Source organism: Epargyreus clarus, unplaced genomic scaffold (assembly GCF_041222505.1).
Source record: "Epargyreus clarus isolate Ecla_fem2 unplaced genomic scaffold, WU_Ecla_fem_2.2 ptg000021l, whole genome shotgun sequence".
Classification (NCBI taxonomy): Eukaryota; Metazoa; Arthropoda; class Insecta; order Lepidoptera; family Hesperiidae; genus Epargyreus; species Epargyreus clarus.
In genome coordinates, this window is record NW_027332228.1 from 6,093,215 (window position 1) to 6,114,852 (window position 21,638).

Here is a 21,638-nt window from a genome sequence, read left to right on the forward strand (position 1 = left end):
ATATGAAAATTGGTATTTGATAGGATTTCGATAGAAAGTAATTAAATATCTATTTTACGATATTTGCAAAATCAACCCTTAAATTGGTTAAGTAGGGGTTGGAATTTTATATTAAAATCCGTTAATTTGGAAGCAAAAACTGTAAAAATTTGCATTTGGCTTTAGAAGACACTTCGTTTAGAAATCGGCAGATTTTGAAGCAAAGTCTATGAAAATTGGATTTAGCTTTTTGATTCAAAATAATAGAACACATTTTTCAACGTTTTTGGAAAATCAACCTTTAGGGTCGTTTAATCGGGTATGGAACTTTAATTTAATATCCGTTAATTTGGAGCACTAAGAAAATTATCATAAGACATAATGAAGCATCTGAGTCACTGTTTGTTTTTTTAGATCAACCCTTAAGACTGTTATAAATCGCCTTTCTATTTACACACCTGTTTCAGCATTTTTAGCTTTTCAACAACCCGATTAGAGTACTATAAGTAAATAAACTTTCTTTAAAAAAAACCGTTATTGAAGTTATAGGTACTTCTTTTCGCGTGTTTGTAAAAAAAATAACAAAAAATACAACCGACTTCTATGTCACTACAAAGTAAAAAATATTTCGAACGAAATATATTGAGCGCCGACTTCAGAAATATGTACTAAACCAACATTTATTTGAATTATTTTTTACTATGTAGTGACATAGAAGTCGGTTGTATTTTTTGTTAAATTTTTTTTTACCCTTTTTAGTGATGACATAATAACATTTATATTAATACAATATAAAATTGTATAAACGTGATCATGAATTAAGGTACGGTCCGAATTTACATTGATTGGAACCGCCCGCTCGCAGGGCGCTACCGCGCCCTGCCCGCTTAGTTTTATATTGTCTTATGTGTTCCAACCTAACCTAACTAAATAGTCAATGATTTGCAATTTCATTAGAACCTCCTACACCAAATATCTTCAAACACGACTCAATTATTCCCATCGGTTGAGGAGTTACATATTTTGTCTCCGAGCCACATTATCAGACCCTTAAATAGTCAATGATGAACTGACTTTGCAATTTCGTTAGAACTTACACCAAATATCTTCAAACACAACTCAAATATCCCCATCGGTTGAGGAGTTACATATTTTGTCTCCGAGCCACATTATCAGACCCTTAAATAGTCAATGATGAACTGACTTTGTAATTTCATTAGAACCTACAATAAAAAATAACACAATAAAAAAATAATTATTAAAATCGGTTCACTAACGGCGGAGTAATTCATGTACATACATAAAAAAAGATACCGGCCGAATTGATAACCACCTCCTTTTTGAAGTCGGTAAAAAAATAACAGAGTGCAGAGAGGTAGAGTGAATTTTATTTAATTGTATTTTTTATTTTCCTGTTCTCCTGTGGCCATTTCCTAATATTTACCAGTAGTTTATGGACATAATACATAAATTACACGAGTGAAACCACGAGGTACAGATAGTCACTCATAATTAGGTGGTACGAAGTTCACCGGGTCATCTAGTCTTAAATAAAATTTAGTTTTTTTTATAATATAGGAGTAGTAGGTAAACATACAGTCCACCTAATGGTAAGTGGCCGCTGTCGCACATGGACATACTCGTATTTAATCAACCCCAGATATGCCGCTGCCCATGAGGACTAAGATAGAAGGCCTTGGAAAAGTATGTCTTCGTTACCAAGCCCTTCAAACCAGGACGTAGCAACGCTATTATTAGGAAATAAATAGGTGTGGTGGTGGTGCCACCGGAGTTATTGAACAATTTATATCATATAAGACTTTTTTTTAACTAATAATAGTCTATGGAACATTTTTATGACTGTTTTTCTATGAACAATAATAATTTATATATTTTTCATAGAAAAACAGTCGTAAAAATTAATATTAATACATACATAATCTAATACAGAACCTCCCTTTTTTAAGTCTTTTAAAAAATGTAGTTTCTCTAAGCTCTTTTAGCAACGTTGCTAGCTAACAATCGTTCTTGTCATAAGTCATGGTCAATCGACGCTTTAGGAGATTTAGATTGTTAAATTTAATTTGACTGTAAGTGAATATCTTTTTTTTTTTTGTTGTAGTTAATTGTACTGAGGTAATTATGTATCTGTCTCAAAGAGCTAGAACGTTATTGTTCTGCACCTCTAATCAGAGCGTGGCCGCTCCATCAATAAGTTATGATTGATGACTGCGCGATTCAGGTGGACACGCTCAGCTCTATCCATAACCGAGCTTGACGTTAGCTGAGACCGCATGACTGTGTGACTGTAATATATGAATAACCAATACTACCTTTCATGTATTTACTTGTATATCTATGAAAAGTTCACTACCTAATCCTCAAACTTTCGCTCTCTAAATCAATGTTTAATCAAATTTTTAATCAAATTGTTAATCAATTGTTAACATTACCAAATCTTTCCCAGGTCTTTTTCTAGAATTTTAATAAATTTATCGAAAACGGTCCTTACACGCAAATGCTACTCTATAAACACATCAACTTTGTATTCTTCAATTCGGTTTTGAAAATAAAGTTGCTCATAAAGTTCTCTACTTTAAGGCACGTGTAGAGTTAATACATTCTGGTGTTATTTTCCGGAAATGAATCGCCCCTAAGCAACTTATAAACTATTCATCACAAAATTCGGATGCAAAGCTGGATTATAGAATATGAAAAAGCTGCTTCCGCGAGGATCTGTTATATTTATGTATTTAAATCATATATTTAGTCAGTAATATGTTTAAAATAAAGCTAGTTTTTGTTTTTGGTAATCAATTTAATAGAAATATAATTATAGGTATATGAATATTTATGCATGTACCTATCGAAATTAATTTTAGTGCGTCAAACAAATACTAGTGGTCATTGTAAGTTCTACCTGAAATTTTGAATATAGTTTACAATTTTGCAAGCTCTGGTAGGTTTAAAATTTTTGAAACGTAGCAAACATCTCCGAATCGGTGGAACTGAATTATAAACAAACCACAAACCGGTGGGAGCCTTCATCTTGTAGGTTCAATAAAGTGAAATCCTAGGTAGCTTTTACGGGGCGGAGGTGCGGGGGCTTTGTTTACATTTTAAAATTGCACTTTGCTACGTAGCGTTTAACCGGGGCCTTTCTGTCGACACCGGGACGTATTCAAACATCGTATCCGTCGAAAATATGATACTGACGCGACACGGTGTACAGGTGTACCTGTGCCCGTTTTTTGGGAAATTGTACATATTGTAGTATATGTGAAGTGCAGTTTTGAGTATAGGGTCCTTGTACTATGATTTATGACTAACAACCGCAGTTGAAAAGTGTGCTATACTAAAAACCCTGAGTTGTAATGAAAGTCCAAAAGAGTATAATGTTTTAAATATTTAAAAAATATGGACACCGCAATGTTTTGCTAAAACATTGCGTTTTGCATATTCTTAGCTACGTCTACCAAATGTATGGAACACGCGAAATGCTTTAGTGGGGTAAACAAAATCGAAATATCAAGTGACACAACAAACGGTATAAAAGCCACAGAGTGGCGAGGCGAGGTCCAAGTCCCGTTTAAAATTGCACGTACAACGCCCTCCGCTGTTTAGATTCCTGCAAGCTGTGTCAACACTACCCGGGCACCACTCGCCATCACCTCGTTACGTGTCAAACAATGTGTTTAGCAATTGTTTTCCTAGTGTTCTGTACTCTGCTTACCGCAGTCGTAAATGCTACGATTATGGGGAATTGAATACAAGAACAGCATTCATGCTCCTGGACAATTTTGGTGAAGTTGTATAAGACATTTAGTTGTTTGTTTTTCAATGTCTTTAATAGGAGATGGACACCGTCTATTTCGAAGTATAAACGTTATCTTTGTAATTCATCATCATCAACCTATCACTCTGCCATGAGCACTGGTTTCCTTTCAATATTACGCAATTACGCTTTTTTTTCATAAAAGTTTATTTAAAATACTTTGTTTGGCTATCGAAATGTATTCGAGAAAGTTATATAGATATCGGTCAAATAAAACTTTTTGTGTAACTTAACTAAGAGTATTACAATTAGGTTATGTACACATTTGGGGACGCGTTACCGAGCAAACCGTTCGTGCTCCATTAGACAATGTAATTAATACCCGAGGTTACCCTTAATTGTGGGCGACAGAATAGTGACGACAGGCGTCGATTCGCCGCGAATCATCGCTGGAAAGCCGCTTTTATAATAACCGAATTCCTCCCTAATTAATGATACGTGAATAAATATATTTCACGCAGAGACTTGGATAGTTTACTCACTTCTGTCAAATATATTATTATTTACTAATTTGATATAAGTATCTACTATTATTTCTAATGACCAGCATAACGTATATACAAAGTTTAGCTTCGTCAATTATATTATTTCTCAAATCTGGTTGAGTAGTAAGTCAAAGTACTTCTATAGTAGTAAATTGCTAAATATAATATACTAGAACAGATCAACAGTGCATGAACTTAGCTTAAATTTTTAATCACATTGCAACGATTGGACGTATGTGTTGTGACATTGTGAATAATGAAGTCTTCGCTTCTATAGGGGCTGCAAGCGGCATTGGCATTGGCATTGTCTATGGACAATAATATTGTTCAGAACATAATGGCATTGTTTTACGAGCTTTGAGCTAAACGATGTGAGCACGCGCAATTAGACCTTTTGGTAATTTATTAAATTTCAAGGTCGAGTTAATTTCTGACAACATGGATTTCTGGAAGGCTCCTATTTATAACTTTACTAGTAGACGACGGCAAATATTATCGTTGTTCTGTCACATAAAAAAAACATACGTCATGAAATGTAATAACAATATTCCCTTTTATACGTCTCGTGCTCATATATCAAAAAAATGATGTAGAAAGTTAAAGTTAAATACTCTTAGCATTTAGCAATGCATCATCACTATCACAATGCATAAGATTATGTAGAACTAATCTACAGCAATCTGTTATCCATAATTATTGTTTCCGTAATATAATTTCAAGTTAAACTGGTTAATTAGCAAACCAATCTGTTCGTATACCTAGTTCGATAAAGCAAATAACATGAGAATTAGTGTTAAATGGTTTAGCGGATCTCATAATCCTGATCACTGTTGAAATTGCTCTTGGAATAGAGACAGTTTCTCCACTATATTCTTCTTCAATGTTAATTTAAGTGAGCGATAAATTCGTAATCAAACTTGTTTGAAAAAACAGTCGCTGTTAAAATATGACAATAAAATTGTCTAAATGTCCATTGTAATCTTTTTTTTTTATAATATAAGAGTAGCAGACGAGCATGCTGTCCACCTGATGGTAAGTGGCTACTGCCGCCCATGGACATCTGTAATAAACCCCAGATAGGATTAGACATTCCTACCTGAGGTCGGCCACAGATGCGCCGCTACCCCTGAGGACTAAGCTGGAATGCCTCGGAAAAGACTTTCTCCCTTACCACACCCTTCAAACCGGAACACAGCAGCATCTAACACTGCAGTTATTAGGTAGAAATAGGTGTGGCGGTGGTGCCGCCGGAGTCGAACCACAAAGGGTTCTACCACCTTCAAACCTTCAATCACGTAGCAATATGAGTATGGCGCCTCAACTACTACAATTATTATCACTGTTTATAATTCAATACATATAAATATTGGTATTAATGAAATTTACATGCTATAAACATATTAACTTGCGTTAAAGGTACTAATTGAGCAACGTTTCGTTAATTTACAACCTCATTTCATGTGATTGAAATATTCATTTTCCTCTTCGTGTTCACGTCAAAAACTTTAATGCGAGCATAATTTAACATTTGGCTCGGTCTTTGTATAAGAAATTAAAAGCTCTTTTCTCTTACATTTCTTTTTGCCGTATCGCCCCAAGCGTCGATCCGATAAGTGGTCTTTATCCGTAACTAATCGTGCGAGTGCTAACCCGGCTAATACAAGAGCAATCTTTAATCAATTAAAGTGTAAGATTAAGATTTTCAGGCAATCTCTCCTTTTTCAACACTTTTACGGGACATTTAGTTCGTGATTATATAGAAACTGAGTTTACTCCAATACCTTTAACATAATGTCTTACTCTAGCAAAGTATATTTTATATCGTCACGGTATCGAATTAAAAAGGCAACAAATATCTTGTAAAATTTAAATTAAATCTCAGAAAGTACCATTAAATCGTAATAGAAGTAAAATGATTTTTTTCATAAACGACACTTTTAATTTCAACGGAATACGGATAAGATCAGGAATTCCGTCCGTAAAATGGCTTTGTAAAAAGAGCAATGCGCCCGTGAAACTCTCCAACAATTTCTCCGACGTCATCCGCGGGCAAAAACCGAATGCATTCCGGCGTCCGCGTAATCCTTGCACCGGAAACAGAAGCACTCTGAGCTATGTGCCCTCTTATAAATATTAAACGTGAAGCTCCGGAACCCCCAACAAAAACGTTTATCTGGTCTCCGCGGAAAAACCGCCAGAATTAGCAACAGGGGGTGGATTAAGGCGGACCTCACTTAATCCTTCTCTAAGAAGGCTTTGCTTAAACGAGTTCTAACGAGCTAAAGATAAAACAATTACCGGCGACATGATTAAGAGATACGGAGGACACTTGTTACGTCTTACGATGACTCCATCCCGCTGCTTTGACGGGCTCTGAGTTTCGTTCCGAGCAAGCCCTATTTGCCTCGTTACAAAATGTCCAGGGCGAAAGTCAACCAGATTAATTAATTTATGATTTCCATTGTTGTGGACAATTTTCTCTTTCATGATAGCTCCTTCGTAATAATACGCGTAAAGCCTATTTTATATTTGATTTTTACTTGTCCTTTGTTTTAATTTTTTATGTAAAGTAGATACTTAGGTTGTCTTGTTTTACGGAAATTAGTTAACTTTTGTTTCTTCTTAACTTTTGTCTAAAAGTATCCTGCTCAAAAATAATAAAATACTTATGAGGATATAGAAATCTACTTCAATGTGTATCATTAAAATATAATATCTAATTTGTTTACAAAAAAATTAAAGACACGCGCAATATAGTGTGTTAAAATTTCTTTTTTATTCAAGTAAATCAAAATATCTGTAAGGATTATTACCTGTTCCATTCACTTCAGAATTAACTAAACATGCATAAAAGGCTAAGAGGAATATCACACAAGTTTGGTATTGGGATCGAGATTTGTAGAACTAAACTCAGATGAACTCTGGGTTAAATTCTACTTATTTATAGATACTATGTATAATGTTACATATTTATCTTAACTTGCAAAAAGCACAAGGTTCGCGATGATATCAAAGTTATACATGTATAACATGTTATATTCATATTTTTATATTAGTTAAATATTGGTTCATCAGTGTAAAAGGTTTCGAGGGAGAACTATAACATCGCACTCCTAAATAAATAATAATTGCACGCACGTTTACATTTGCAATCAGTAGTCTTAAAAATACAACTTTTGCCCATTTCCCCAAAATGGCGGGATACTAAATCACAGATTTTGTTCTCATTTCAATTAAAAAAATTACATAGCTTTACGTTACACCCACCAAAATATATATTAGAATTGTAAATTAATTACTTTCCACGTTGGCTTACGCTTTGCGTCACAAAGCAGTATTCATTGAAATCGAATTCGGGTGTGGGGGTATACAAAACTAATTACGTATCGAAACGATCTTCTTCCACGCTTTCTTACGTGCTTTTCGTATTTCCATATAAGTTGAGCTATAAACGAACCAATCTATTCACGTCTACACATCAGGGGTTCACATTTGCATATAGAGCAGAAATTTATTAAATCTACCGCCAATATCCACCTTTCCGACATCGAACTCTTACTTATTCATTGCGTCTCTTAAATTTTTATTGGATTGTTAAAAGGTATTCAAAGCTAAGTTGAATTACCTCGCTGGTTTCCTTTATCTTCGGAATTTATTGCGTTCATTTTTGTTTTCGTTTTGTTTATATTATTGTTAAATATATATTATATATTATTAAATATATATAAATAATATATATAAATATATATAATATAAATATATATATATATATATATATAAATATATAAATATATTATTAAATAATGAACTATGTTACCACACATAGTTAATTATTTAAAAAGCTACCGGTAATTCGTTTTTATACAATCTTTAGTTATCTAATTAATTTCTAAGCTAATCACGAAGTCATTGCACTTAGCTAGATAAAGTTTTCTACGATTCATGAATTTGCCATTTTCAATTTACTATACTTTTAAATATTGTTTGTCTGATTCAGCCTTTGTGTGTTAAGTATAGTTATTGTCAATGGACAGCTATTTTTATATGAATGCTTTTCATTTTTATTTAATACATAATGGGTCTATCCACGAATTTTCTTGAACAATTAAATAACATTGTTAATTGGTTTAATTAATAATATTGCAGCAGAATCGCCTCGGGGAACTAACGAAAAGGTTAATGAAAAGGTTTCTCAAAATCAACCCTCGTCTGTGTAACTAGAACCATCTCCGCAAACAGAAACTGGGTATACTTCAAAAAGAAAACTCTATCATGTTGAACGTTTAAAAATATTTATGTATAGTACTTTAAACAATCTTCGTAGGGTTTGTTGTAATATAACGAAACAGCAATATTCCTACACTTTTATTTTTATACTCCTTACTTTTTTATATTAGAAGTATGAAATAAAATATGATTATTATGCCATCTATGTTTAAATACGTGACATGAATATGAAATCATAAATTCCCAGTTGCAACTGTAGTTACTCTGTACAAATCCGAATATACCGATATCGTAGCTCTGTTTAGTTCATTATAAAAATTATGAGGCGTGCAATATCAAGAACATTATGTGTCGCTGAACGGCGGGCATAAAGCTCGCAGGAATGGGTTGAACGCTGTTGCATTTTAATTAATTCTCTTTTCTATCGCGATGCGGTGTTATCGGCGTCCCGCAGGCGTCGTGGACAAACAAATAGCTGTTGCGCGACGGAAACGTAACGATTTTGATACGGTCGTATTGTAGATTGCCCTTCTTTGCTATTGTTATTGATTATTTTTTTTCTGGCGATGCTTTTTCCATTGATTGTTAAAGTGGGTTTGTTTGATTATGTTTTATAATTTATCTGATTTGCGTTGTTTGGTAAGCTTGTAGAATTCCTAAGTTCTTTCTCACTATCTATTCTAATGGTCTCAATATTTAAAGCCTAAGCAGTTACCAAGACTTTCCCGATAAGTATTAAGATATAAAATTAACATGGCCTCTACCGCGAACTCAAATTCATAGAAGATTGTTTTTTACAATCCTAACTTTTATTTAAATGGGCAGCTTTACAATCCTAACTTTTATTTAAATGGGCAGCACCTTTAAGAACATTGTTATAATGTAACCTGTTCCGTTGTTGCAGGCATTGGACGGCCAGAACATCTACAACGGTTGCTGCACGCTGCGCATCGACTATTCGAAGATGACTTGTCTGAACGTGAAGTACAACAACGACAAGTCGCGCGACTACACCAACCCCACGCTGCCGTCCGGCGACGGCGACGCCCACCAACTGTTGACCAGTGAGTTGATGCCACTGCGGGCTCGCATCGCCCACGCGCTCGCATCCAGGATGAGTTAGTCCATTCTACTCCCGGCGCCTGGACGCTTCCGGCACACATCCTCTATCCGCTCTCACCCCTGTAGTCTTGCGTAGACTTTGAATGCAAGGAATATGTTCTTCTTGGGTTTGAGCACTTAATATATGGGCAAATATGAACGCTTTCCCGTTTATTTAATGCCGCATCCACACCCTTGCAAAACCTCAACCAACCGTCACAAATTCAAACGTGTGGATAGTGTTTGAGTTGGTTTGTGTACCAAATTGTACCAAACAAATCAAGCAAACCGTTTGTAGAGGTTTGGAGTTTGCGGCAAGCGTGCGGACGCGGCCTAAAATTAATTGATACCCTTCTAATAACTTCTTTTATAATTTTTACCACAGTTACAATTTGGATACGGAATATGAGTCTTCGTTATGATTATTTTCTAAGTAGGATCACGTGTTAACCACATTTTTCGGTATTGTTATCTTCTTTAAAGCTAAACCTATGATCACATCCTTCCTGAGGTTTGCCCTCAGGTAGGATGTGATTATAGGTTTAGCACGTTTATCTTGTTGATGCATTTTCTATAAGCATGACACAAAATTGTACCACTTACTTATTTTCGTATAATTCTTGTTTATCCCTCATGTTTTAAATTACATTAAAACAAATGGAAGTCCCTGAAGATTGTGCCAAATAGTATTTTTCTTATTACCAAAAAGTACTAGGTATTAAGCAAACGCTTTTTGATAGCGTTTGATTTTGTTAACGATATTTAATCCATATTGAGCACCTTTATCAGATCTTAGGTTGAGCGGTAATTAATATTCAGCGCTTTCTTATAAGTTTCAAACTACTAACTTCCTTTTAGTGTACTCGTATATTGATGGTGATAAATTTCACTTTGATATTTTTTGTATAAATTATAATAGATAACTTGTATTTCTTAGGGATTTTAAGACATTACGTAGATAAATTCAAACTGTGTTAAATAATTCCATCAGTGCGTTTCAAGTTAAACCTTCAATCTTCAATTACTGGAACTACGCTCACAAGCAATGTATCTACATTTACTATTCTATGTTAGCTCCATACTTGTTTATTATTCATAATCAATCCTGAATGTTTCCTCCGTGACTAATAACTTTTCATAAATCCCTATTGCACCGTAGAGGATTGTAATATATGGGGATTGTTTTGACAAAGCCTATTTGCTTTAGTATGTTGCAAAAAATTTATGAAAACCGCCGCTTTACTTTTTGTATTATGTAATACTATAACAGAACTCAAATAAAATTGTGCCGACTTTAAGCATATTTAGTGATTTATTAACTTTAAACGTCTTCTCATCTTAAAAAAATCAGTCTCTTTATAAGCATCTTTTATATACTTATTATTATAAAACTAATACCTTCATGATTATGTCGAACTTAACAAACCAAGTAATTCAAGAGCATACCACTACTAACCCATGTCGAAATATAGGAATTTGCGCTTTTTTAGGTTCCAAAACAAAATGTCAATTTTCCGATTCCAAGTAGCTGAAAACTCATTAAACTTATAGTCATTTTCTCTTTTTGCGTTTAAAAATTGACCGGGCGATACTGATCTAGGTGGTGGAGTGCTCGCTCCTCCGTTCCTGGGCCTGGGCTCGGGGCTGGCGTCGCCGTACGGCGTGGGCGTGGGCGGCGTCGGGCTGCCCGCCTTCGGGGCGCTCACGCTGACGCCGGCCTCGCCCGCCCTGCGCGCCCTCGCCGCGCCCCCGCTACCTCTCGCCACCGTGCTCCTAGTCTCCAACCTGAACGAGGAGGTTCGTATTCTAAACCATATCGATCCGAATGTACTAAATAGTTTTTCTCTTGTATTTGTTTCATAGACCACTTTGCCCTATCACGAGGCCTGTAAACAAGAGGCCATTAAAGTTGTTGAACGAGATTAAGACGTAGCTTTGTAGACACAGTAAATTTGTTTGATTGAATTAGCTATTGTAAGCAACGAATAATGTAAAGTTTAGTTGTACTCGTATGTATATTTGCAACTTTTTTGTTATCCAACAATCGATCGAGTGCGACGAAAGATTAGTCAAAATTTTTGGTAATATTTGGTAGTTTAATGTTTATTGGCGAATTTATGCATTACGCTAACACAATAGCCAGTAACGACCGCCCGAGACATCGCATTTTAATTAATTTGGGTATCAGAGTCCAATCACAAGCAACTAATAAGATCCGAACTAATAAAACTGGCGTTACAGGCTATTATATTTATATATTCTACTTGGAACTCTTAAAAATAAGTTGCTAATTTATTTATAGATATGATGTCAGAATATCTTTGACTATTTATAATACTATCTCTTTTCTCTTTCCTATTGTTTTAGATGGTCACGCCTGATGCTCTCTTTACCCTTTTCGGTACGTGTGCACATACATTCCGTATTTTATATTAAAACATTAATATTGCTCCTGAGCCCCTGTCGCCTGGAAGACAAATTGTCACCTAACATTCTCGACTTCTATACTGATAACCGCATCCGAAGACCTTTATGTCAAAGCTTCGCTTGTTAACACTATCATTCTAAATTCACTCTAAACGCTTATATTAACTCGTGTGACAATTTGTGTTTCAGACACCTAGTGTAGTAGATATTGTTAGAATATATGCCCAATGTCTTAGTTTTTGTTTATTTTTTCCCACCATATTGAGATTATTACAAATAATGCCTATCGTGGTGATAATAAACAAATATATAAGTAGTTACACTCAGCTTGTTAGATCCCCAAAATCAAATTCAAACATGAATTTGAATAAATAGTATCCCTTTTATAGACTTCACGGTAGAAGCTACAATATTTTAGACATTTCAAACTTAAGTTATATTATGTTTATAGGACTCAATGTATAATATTAATATTAAGTAAATTAAGAGAATTAGAGGCCCAAATATAATTATTTTTTGTTCGTAGTGACCGCTTACCACGGCCGTCAAACTGAAAGTTTGCAGCTGTTTGCCGCTAAAGCATTAATCGGAAGCTTTACGTGACCAAATTAGAGCTTTGAGTTGTTTCCTTCTTGTATCATTTTCCGTCTGTCCCGTTTCACACATTATTATGTATTAGGCTAATAATTATATACGTACTAAATGGCCTGTGTATTGATGGATAAATGTTCGGAGTGTAGCAATGTTTGTGTAGGTGTCTAGTCCGTTCTGCGTTTAGTTAATAAACCTGGTAATTCCAACTGTTTGTTGCCTTAAGACGAGAAATACATATTATTTATTCTTAACATCAAATATAACACACAATTGGAACTGCCGCATAAGTAAACGAAATACAATAAAGAACACTCTAAGCTCGGATGTAAAGTGTTTTATTATTATATAGGCGTGTACGGCGATGTGCAGCGAGTGAAGATCCTCTACAACAAAAAAGATTCAGCCCTAATTCAGATGGCGGAGCCTCACCAGGCCCACTTAGGTAAGCATGTGCACACCAATATAAACTTTATCACCGACACACTTCGGTTCAGTTTACATTACGACAAAAATTGCTCTCTTTGTTTAGAAACATGAGTATCACGTAAGTTTTTCTGTTTACATTTCATATCTCGCGAAGTGGTAAATCTGAATAACGGTCTTGAATAAGTAATTGTTACCCCGAAAGATTTTTAAATGACTCTTGGTTTTATTTGAGTACGATTTTTTTCTTGAGAAGTTTATTGTTGTGTTAACGCATTGTTTATATTCCATTTTTATTTCTAAATTGTGTTAATTCAATGTACCTATTGATGAGTAGCAAAATCAAGTGTTATTTCATTCTTATGACGATAGTATGTTCAATATAGTATGATAAGCAGAGTTCTCCCAAAGACTACGATTTTTGTCTTCAAGACACGGCACACCGGGCAGCTCTGTGAGACTTCAGTTAGGACATATTCTTATTTGTATACGTACAAAGTTAAAGGTTCCCAAAAACTACAGGGTAGAAATTAACAATTGTCTCTTTTATTTGTCAACCGATTGTTTTGTTTTGTCTAATGGTATTTGGCGAGCATTAATTTTATCAATTAAATTTTCTTTTAAATTTTTTTAATACGATTATGATCGAATTTAGCTACCGCTAAGCGAAAACTGGTACCTATCAACTAATAAAGGTATAATTTTGTCAGCTATGACCCATATGGACAAGCTGCGCGTGTTCGGGAAAGCGATGCGCGTGATGCTGAGCAAGCACCAGACCGTGCAACTGCCCAAGGAAGGCCAGCCGGACGCAGGACTCACCAGGTAATGCTTTTCTTATAATATGGGTGTAGCAGACGAGCATGCAGTCCACCTGATGGTAAGTAGCTACTGCCGCCCATGGACATCTGCAATCAACCGCAGATAGGATTAAATATTCCTATCTGAGGTCGGCCACAGATGCACCGCTACCCCTGAGGACTAAGCTGGAACGCCTCGGAGAAGTATGTCTCCCTTACCACACTTCACATACCCTTGAAATTTTTTTTAAGATTTCTCAGGTATGCAGGTTTCCTCACGATGTTTTCCTTCACCGTTTAAGCAAGTGATAATTAATATATAATACACACATAACTTTGAAAAATCAGAGGTGCGTGACTGGGATTTGAACCTCGGACCCCTCGATCAAGAGGAGGTTTCTTTACCACTAGGCTGTCACTGCTTACGATTATAATTCTATTAAATTATTTTCATAATTAACATTACACAAAACAATTCAATTCTCAGGGACTACTCCCAGAGCCCACTGCATAGATTCAAGAAGCCAGGTAGCAAGAACTACCAGAACATCTACCCACCAAGCGCCACACTGCACCTCTCCAACATTCCGTAAGTATTATATAAAACTTTAGATCATCAATTATAAAAATAGAAGCCAACTTGTTAAATCCAAACACGATTTGTATTAGCATGATTAACTTTGACCGTACTAATTGTATTAAATGTACCTAATCGGCGGTATTTGGTATACTTTAATAGTTTTTACTTGATAGACTAGTTTCAGTCACGTGGTCATAATAAAGCAATATAGAATAGTTCTACTGATAGAATCTGTAATAAAATATAATATCACATTTCTTGAAATATTATCTACCGTAGTACGACGGATCATTCAGAATGAACGATATTGCACCTTCAACTCGATCTACTTCAATGTAATCAATGGTTCAATTCTACCAGTTCAATTCTAGTACCCATTGAGCAAATCCATCACTGACGTATACCTAATAAATGTTGACAGAGCCACAGTTTCTGAGGAGGATATCAAGGAAGCATTCACCAAGCGCGGGTTCACAATCAAGGCGTTCAAATTTTTCCCGTAAGTTATTAATTTCCTATAATAACATTACACTTAATAATATGTATTATATGATTCAAAATAATTATACTACTTATGTTATTTCAATTAAATGTATTGATATGCATTTAAGTTTAAGGATTTCCTAAATGTTAGACTGATTCAGTTATAAAAGAAAATGTATCATTTATTATTATTGTTTAAAAAAACATTCTCTTGAAAACTCTTGAAGATTCTTAAGGTAATTAAAATCTCACTTTGAGCATAATATCGGGTTGAAGTGAGATCTTCATTAGCTTTATTTATTTAGTGTTCATTATATTTTTCGAGTCCCAGCTAAGAAAAACTTACTTTTGGAATGTTTTCTGCCCTTATTTAAAACTTGGAGCATTTTCCTAACTTTTAAATGAGTTTAAACTCAGGAAATCTTACAGTCATCTTTTAAGTTATTATCGCGTTAATTGTTGATTGCAGATTAGTTCCAATTTTTTTACGTTAATAGATACGTTAAGGTCTAAAGACGTCATACAAAATTCCATGTGAAGCTTACAACTGTTTCACAACACTACTGCTCCTTCAGTTATCTGGGTTTAATGGTTGTTTATATAACAACTTTAAATATTCACGCGTGAGGTGTTCCATTTGAATACGCTACGAATGAGAATATTATCTTAGTTATTATATTTTTTATGTTATGTTACTTTAATTCTGTTTTTATTTGTTTGATTCCCACTTTTGTGTCGGATCTTACTATTATGGTAAAAGCAAGAAGGAAATCTATATAGGTATGATTACCGAGATTTCTTGCAGCTTTACGTATATTTTATATTTAATAATGTATTATGGGGGCACCTCGCCACCAAATCTATTAAAAATTATATGTCGACAAATAATAATGCGTTCAAAGATTACCGTAATAATTAATCTATATAATTCTGGAAACTAATATCGAACAAGTTAATAGCTACACACAGATCAAGTAACATACCAGCTCAATGTGATTTCCCCGTTTCCAGCAAGGACCGCAAGATGGCGCTGGTGCAGCTGCCGTCCATCGACGACGCGGTGGCGGCGCTCATCAAGATGCACAACTACCAGCTGTCGGAGTCCAACCACCTCCGGGTGTCCTTCTCCAAGTCCAGCATCTAAATGAACGAGAAACCACCTTCGGAATATCACACAACATCAGTCGCGTCCAATATTTAAATATTTACTCACATTGAAAGTTGTCTAGGTACACAACTCGAATTATTGTCGTCGACGCAGAGTCTCGGCGAGTGACTCGCTATCTTCGATGCGACTGCATTTCATCATACCTCTCACACAAATCGAGAATTTTCACTCGACTGAAAATTATAAAATGTATCTGTATTACGCTTACTCGGAACAGTCTAGACATTAAGTGCTATTACTCTACTTCCTTAGTGAATACGTACATTTAACTATAACTGTTATTGTACTACATAATTTATAAGATACTTGTCGTTGTTTAATGGCAGCTAAGTTATTCTCTTATTCCTCAGGAGGACCCGATGGTTAAAATGTTAACTGTATCATAAATATATGAGTATTCGTAAACTACCTTCAACGTTAGATCGGAGAGGATTCCTTTTGTGTGATATTCATTCCGTATTATTAATAATCGACATATTATTTTTATAATAGAATTATTATTGTAATAATTTCCAGTGATTTTCAGTATATTGTTTCATGCAAGTGAACGTTGGAACAGATTGCAATTAGATTGCGCTAGAATTATTTACATTTGGCAATTTGTGTATGTACCTACTTTACGCAATGTAAAACATTGCTTCGGTTATTTTGCGATTGTTAGATTATTCAGCATACCATATGGTCTTAATATTTTATTATTACATATATCCAACAATATGGCACCTTGTTAAAATATTACTTTGTCACATATAATTTACAGTTATTACTCTAAGATTATATTTTATACATATATTTTATGCTCTATTTTAATATGCACAATTTACTATTATTGCATTTTTTTTTTGTAAGTAAAGTATAGTTTTGTACGCATACACATTTTTTTATTTTAATTACTGGAATGCTTTGTTTAGAAATGTGTATGTGTGTGCAATATTAGTTATAGAGACAATTTTATTAGTGTATTTTAGATTTAACTGCCTTCTGGTCGGCACGAGCCGGCGCTTCCTTCCATCTGTTTCGTTGTAGGAGAATATATTGGTTCATTGTTTCGATCGTAACTCGTCGGTTAGTTAGCGTAATCACAACTCTTATCGCTTAACATCTAGTGAATATTATCATTTTATACAACGTTATGTTCAGTGACATAATAGTGACATGATGCATTTATTTTGATGTTAATTTATATTAATGGTAGCTACAACATATTATAAATGCTCGTGCATACGTTCACTAAGCAATTAATTATAGAATAATTATTTATTTTACCTTTGGTCGGTCGATCGGGGAGTCCTGTAGTCATGCAGTGTGGTCAATATTAACAACGTATTTTTTAGAATAATTTTCATTATAATATTACTGAGGTATTGCCACACTGATGCTATCATAGACGTGACGGTGTTCTTGAAAGTATTCCCGAGATCTGATTTAATTGTACGATACGTTTTGTGAACTATATTTACGCTGTACTACAGCGACTGTAATGGCACAGTATTTTAGTTAATAGAGCTATTCTTCCACAACTTGTGAACTTGTATATAACTATCAACTGTTAACACCACATTCTAATTTTTATGAGATACGCAATCTTATACTTCCATTTTCTGCTAAACACTCAATTGGTTTTCACACATCTTTGCCTTCTTTAAATTAAATGAAAAATGCGTCTAGTCCAATGCGAAAGAGATTAAGTTTGTGGATAAGGTGATTTTACGTAATAAAAAATTCTCAACTACTTCACTAAAGTCTTGTAACGAAGCTTTGTAAATGGAGATGCACTTTATTTACTGTGAAGTTTATTTTCAGATAAATACCCATTTCACAGTAAAGAAATACCATCTCTTTAGTTTTTAAAGTATTGAAAATATAACTTCCTAAACTACTAAAAACTGGTGAAATATAAAGCTTTGTAGAGAGATATTATTTTTTTCATAGCATTTCGGTCGAACGGTAGTGCCGTGGTTTCTTCACTAACTAGGACCAGTTTTAAGTGTTCAGTTAATCGTCCAGTTTTTGTGATTAGGCAAAGCATGCGTGAAACAGATACCTGATTTAATATTTAGGATACAGAGATTCCTCAAACAAAACCGTGTACAATGTTGAAATCGTTTGTAAATGATTGCATTGCTAGTGGAAAGATTTAGGCGCCAAATACACGATTCTCGACCAGATCATGTCTACTAAAGGAACCTTGTAGCGCCTGGCTGCTTGGCATTAGTCTATGGAACAAACCTATGTGTCTTAAGGACTTATTCTGCACACTAATAATCTGGTAGGTGATCGTGAATTTGAGCTTTAACGCGACTACCCTCTGCCGTAGCTTTCAAAAATAAAGCTCCTTCAAGTATAACATTTGTGTGTCCTGGGTTCGAAGAGGATCATAATAATAATAATATATTAATTAAAATTGTTAACTCGTAATCACGAGTTTGTTGTGTGATAGAGTAGCAAAATTTACTGTAAAAAAATTGTTACATGGCCACAATGTTTTCAAACATATTGTTTCAAACATATCTTTTCCATGTGTCACAAATAAGGAAAATTTAATTTACCTCTAGTAACATACTGTCATAAAAATCACATATTTACACTATTATAAAATTGTATCATATACATCACGTACGGATATAAGAATTAAAACTAGAGCTTAGTAAGAAAAAGTAATCTAAAAAAATTAGATTGTCATTACGATATGTAAGGTTTATTAGAGAATTCGATTGATCATACAAATTGTATTAATCAATACATGTGTATGGTGTAAGAGCGTGTAAGTAGTTATTGGTCTAGATAATGTTAGGTGACCAGGGTGTGGTGATATTTTGCACGTTTTTGAAAATGTTTTTCTATACGGCACTGGCGACTGTGCCGGCGTTTTGGAAATGATAAATGAAATTACGGTATGCGGTGGTGGTCTGTTTGAAGCGGCATTGGTAATGATCGAAGATTGTATTGGGAATATTACTATTATTACATTACATACATGTTTATTGAATCTATATCACAAAATGGAGATTACATATCCTCTATACATCGTAGAACGCTACACACATGACGCATTCATTTCCATTTTTTAATTTTGTTCCGACGAAGAGATCGCTTTTCGTTATCGATTATGCTTATGCTCAATACATAGAGACTTGTCGATTTAATGTGTGTAGCGTTTTGTGGCCTAATACCTTCTCAACAACATTGATATCAATAGATAATTATAGGAATTTATGTGTTTAGAAAAGTATTTTAAATATTTAGGATAATATCTTATAATAATTATAAAAAATAATAATAAAGTAAATCAGTGTTTAGGATGAGATGCCAAATTTAAGTCAATACACTTTATTTTAGGTAAACGTAATTGAGGTAATCTTAACATTTATTAAAAAGTTGATGAAAATGTTACAGTTAAATTATATTTGAGAGTTTTATTAAGCGCAATATATGCAATTTTATTCATTGTAAGTGAACATTGTTTCAATTTGTTAGTTAAAGTTATGCGTTGAAGAATATGAAAGTTGTTTTCAATGTCTTGTTTAATACATTTGTGTCTACTAAATAAATTGCGGTCGCAATTTGTTGTGAATATGAACCTAACATTTTCGTTTAATTGTCTACTTTATGAGTTTGTCCTTCGTGCGTTTCACATTATAAAGAAACATATCTGTGCATATCACACCCTTGTATGCTTATAATTTCGTTTTGCTTCTTAATATATATCTCTAATTGTATTAGCTGTATTTAGAACTTCGTAATAATATGAATAAAGGCCAACATATCAGTAAATAGAAACTTGGCTAAGGCGCATGATGTATAATGAACCTTCCAATTCCTCGGAAATCTGTTGCATTACTCTTTTTCTCTTCTCTTCTTTTGTCATTTATTTGTAATTCCATTTTATTATTTCAGTGTAACCTTAAATGTCGTCGTTTCTATTTTCTTATTTTAGAATTAAGCCTTTTGTGTGGTTAATTTCATTCTTATTTTTAATTTCATAATTAAACTATTATTATCATTGAATACTTTTTTGTTCTTTATTTTCCGTATTTCCTTTCTGCGTTCCTTTATTATTTTCCTATTCGGTAGGTAACTATATTATTGTTTTAACTATACATTGCGGTTTCCCATGTACATAATATGCAGCTTGATTATTAGCCATGACCCCTAATATTGTTTGAGTCGTTTAGATGCACAGACGTGGCATTGACTATTTGTAAATAAAACTTATAAATTTTAATGGGGAACAATGACATGATGTACATTAGTACACAGGTACTCTTAGACCTACTTAGAACTTAACTGTCCTGTCTGAATACCTACAGAATTGTATTTATGGAGTGTTTCATTGACATCTCTATTGTTTTTCACCTTGTGTTTTGAGGTCAGTCAGTTAAGAGTGTGTTAGGCAAATTACAGGTTATTTAATAAAATAAAATGTTGAAGGAGTAAGGGACTTTATATATTACCAGCGATATGTTTTAAAATATTACCAAAAGGAATATAATTCGCACAGGGTATAATGTGAGAATGTTGTTTAGTCGCCTCGGCTACTACGCCGGGTGACCTAGTCCGTGCCACGTCCCTTATTTCCGAATTGTTGAAAGAACTGACCCATTTTGAAAAGTTAATTTTGCGTAACTGCCAATTAATAGGACAAATGTGTTTATCCTTTATCATAATATATGAAACTCATCCAATTTATTAGAAAATAACCGAAAGTGCGGAGATAGTAGAACCTATAAAATGGCAGTTATTTACGTGTTAAATTATTCTGCAAATGTAAATATTATACATGACTTTATAAATAATTACAAATTAAATTAATAGGAGCTATTACAGAATAACATAATCATTAATTTAAGATTTACTAGTTTAAAATATCCTATTCTGATTTCAGTAGTAGCTCTAGAAATTTATGAATACCTGCCTACATAACAATTGAAAAATCTTCGTAGTTATTATTATATCAACCCATCTCGTTTTATTCATACCTAATTGTTAGAAATTTAGTTGATTTTATTAAAAGGATTTAATGGCGTGCAAATTAAACGGTTGTGTGTAAAGTTAAAATAGTTTAATAGATGTAAACAATCGTTCAAGTGACGAAAAACTGTCTCGACGGTCTCTCTAAACGCACACCTACTTTGATTTTGTCTTCTTTTTAATTTAGATAATATTAATCAATTTTAAGTATATTTAAAATCAGCATGCCAAAGACCAATCATTTGGAAAAATAACAGGGACATATTGATATTTTCGGTTTTAAATACCTAATTATAATATTGAATACTTTTACTGACACTATCAATACAAGCTTTAACAAGCGTAAGTATCTATTTCTTGAAAAAAATGTATTTTCGATGATTCTTTTGTGAAAATTAATTTTGTGAATTGCCAATCGGTCCCTATTAAAGACCGAAATCACTATCTAACATACAGTTATGTAAATTATAAATATATACACTATTTTAACATCTAAGTGACAACACTATTAAACTCTAGATTTATTCTTTGTCATTTTATAATAAAATATAGTTGAAAATATCAA

General features: G+C 33.8%; 1 protein-coding gene across 11 annotated transcripts in view; it reads left to right on the forward strand.

Annotated features, from left to right (window-relative positions):
• The window catches only part of heph (polypyrimidine tract-binding protein 1 heph), a 534,307-nt gene extending 512,669 nt beyond the window's left edge, over window positions 1-21,638 (forward strand). For all 11 annotated transcript variants that reach the window (XM_073084198.1, XM_073084200.1, XM_073084201.1 and 8 more), the window contains 8 exons: window positions 9,431-9,590; window positions 11,228-11,424; window positions 11,995-12,028; window positions 12,998-13,090; window positions 13,782-13,896; window positions 14,359-14,460; window positions 14,873-14,950; window positions 15,946-21,638. In XM_073084198.1, coding sequence (XP_072940299.1) covers window positions 9,431-9,590; window positions 11,228-11,424; window positions 11,995-12,028; window positions 12,998-13,090; window positions 13,782-13,896; window positions 14,359-14,460; window positions 14,873-14,950; window positions 15,946-16,078 — 912 coding nt within the window. In that variant the 3' untranslated portion in view covers window positions 16,079-21,638. The remainder of the gene's footprint in view (window positions 1-9,430; window positions 9,591-11,227; window positions 11,425-11,994; window positions 12,029-12,997; window positions 13,091-13,781; window positions 13,897-14,358; window positions 14,461-14,872; window positions 14,951-15,945) is intronic.